This window comes from Morone saxatilis, unplaced genomic scaffold (assembly GCF_004916995.1).
Source record: "Morone saxatilis isolate NCDOM2014 unplaced genomic scaffold, NCSU_SB_2.0 Contig4, whole genome shotgun sequence".
Lineage (NCBI taxonomy): Eukaryota > Metazoa > Chordata > Actinopteri > Moronidae > Morone > Morone saxatilis.
In genome coordinates, this window is record NW_023339984.1 from 13,656,952 (window position 1) to 13,657,589 (window position 638).

Consider the following 638-nt stretch of genomic DNA (forward strand, 5'->3'; position numbering starts at 1 on the left):
TTACACAGGTGCGTCAAACTGGGAGATAATTAACGCTGTCAGTCGCGAGGACGCGTTTTAATGCAAAAGTAACGTTACATTCATATATTCTTCCATTAATGTCACCCGTTAGAAAACATTTTGAGTTTTATTCACAGTAAAATGCTAAACAAACTTCATTGACCATGAGGGAAGACACAACTAGGGTAAGTCATGAGTTGTTAATTAAATAAATCTCGAGTTAACTGTCTGCTACTAATGCAAGCTCATTTGTAGCGTTTTGGGAGAAGGTTTAAAATAGTTTGAGCAATGTTTGAAACATGTTTGTTTGGTTATTTGTCCACTATTTCTAATATTAATGTTTATTAGGGGAACGAGGTGGAGGCGGACGAGAGTGCAGCAGCAGACGTTGCATCTGGGGAAAGACGACCTGTGAGTCCTTTATTTATTTATCTTATTGCGTTTGTCATAGATGTTGTAGTTTTAATGGTGGGTCTGTTCGTGTGGGGAGTGTTTGATTCTCATTTATGCCATTAAACACCGCAGTCAAGTGCCTAAATTCCGTCCTCCTCTTCCACGTGTTTCATAATTTACGTTTTATCCTCAACCAGGTAAACAACGGGATCAGTTCAGGGCATGTAGGGCTGTGTGTTTCCATG

At 39.5% G+C, this 638-nt stretch overlaps 1 protein-coding gene across 2 annotated transcripts in view; it reads left to right on the forward strand.

Annotated features, from left to right (window-relative positions):
- The window catches only part of si:cabz01007807.1, a gene marked incomplete at its 3' end in the record, with an annotated part of 14,265 nt that continues 13,627 nt past the window's right edge, over positions 1-638 (forward strand). For both annotated transcript variants that reach the window (XM_035674938.1, XM_035674939.1), the window contains 2 exon segments: positions 1-185; positions 349-411. In XM_035674938.1, coding sequence (XP_035530831.1) covers positions 165-185; positions 349-411 — 84 coding nt within the window. In that variant the 5' untranslated portion in view covers positions 1-164.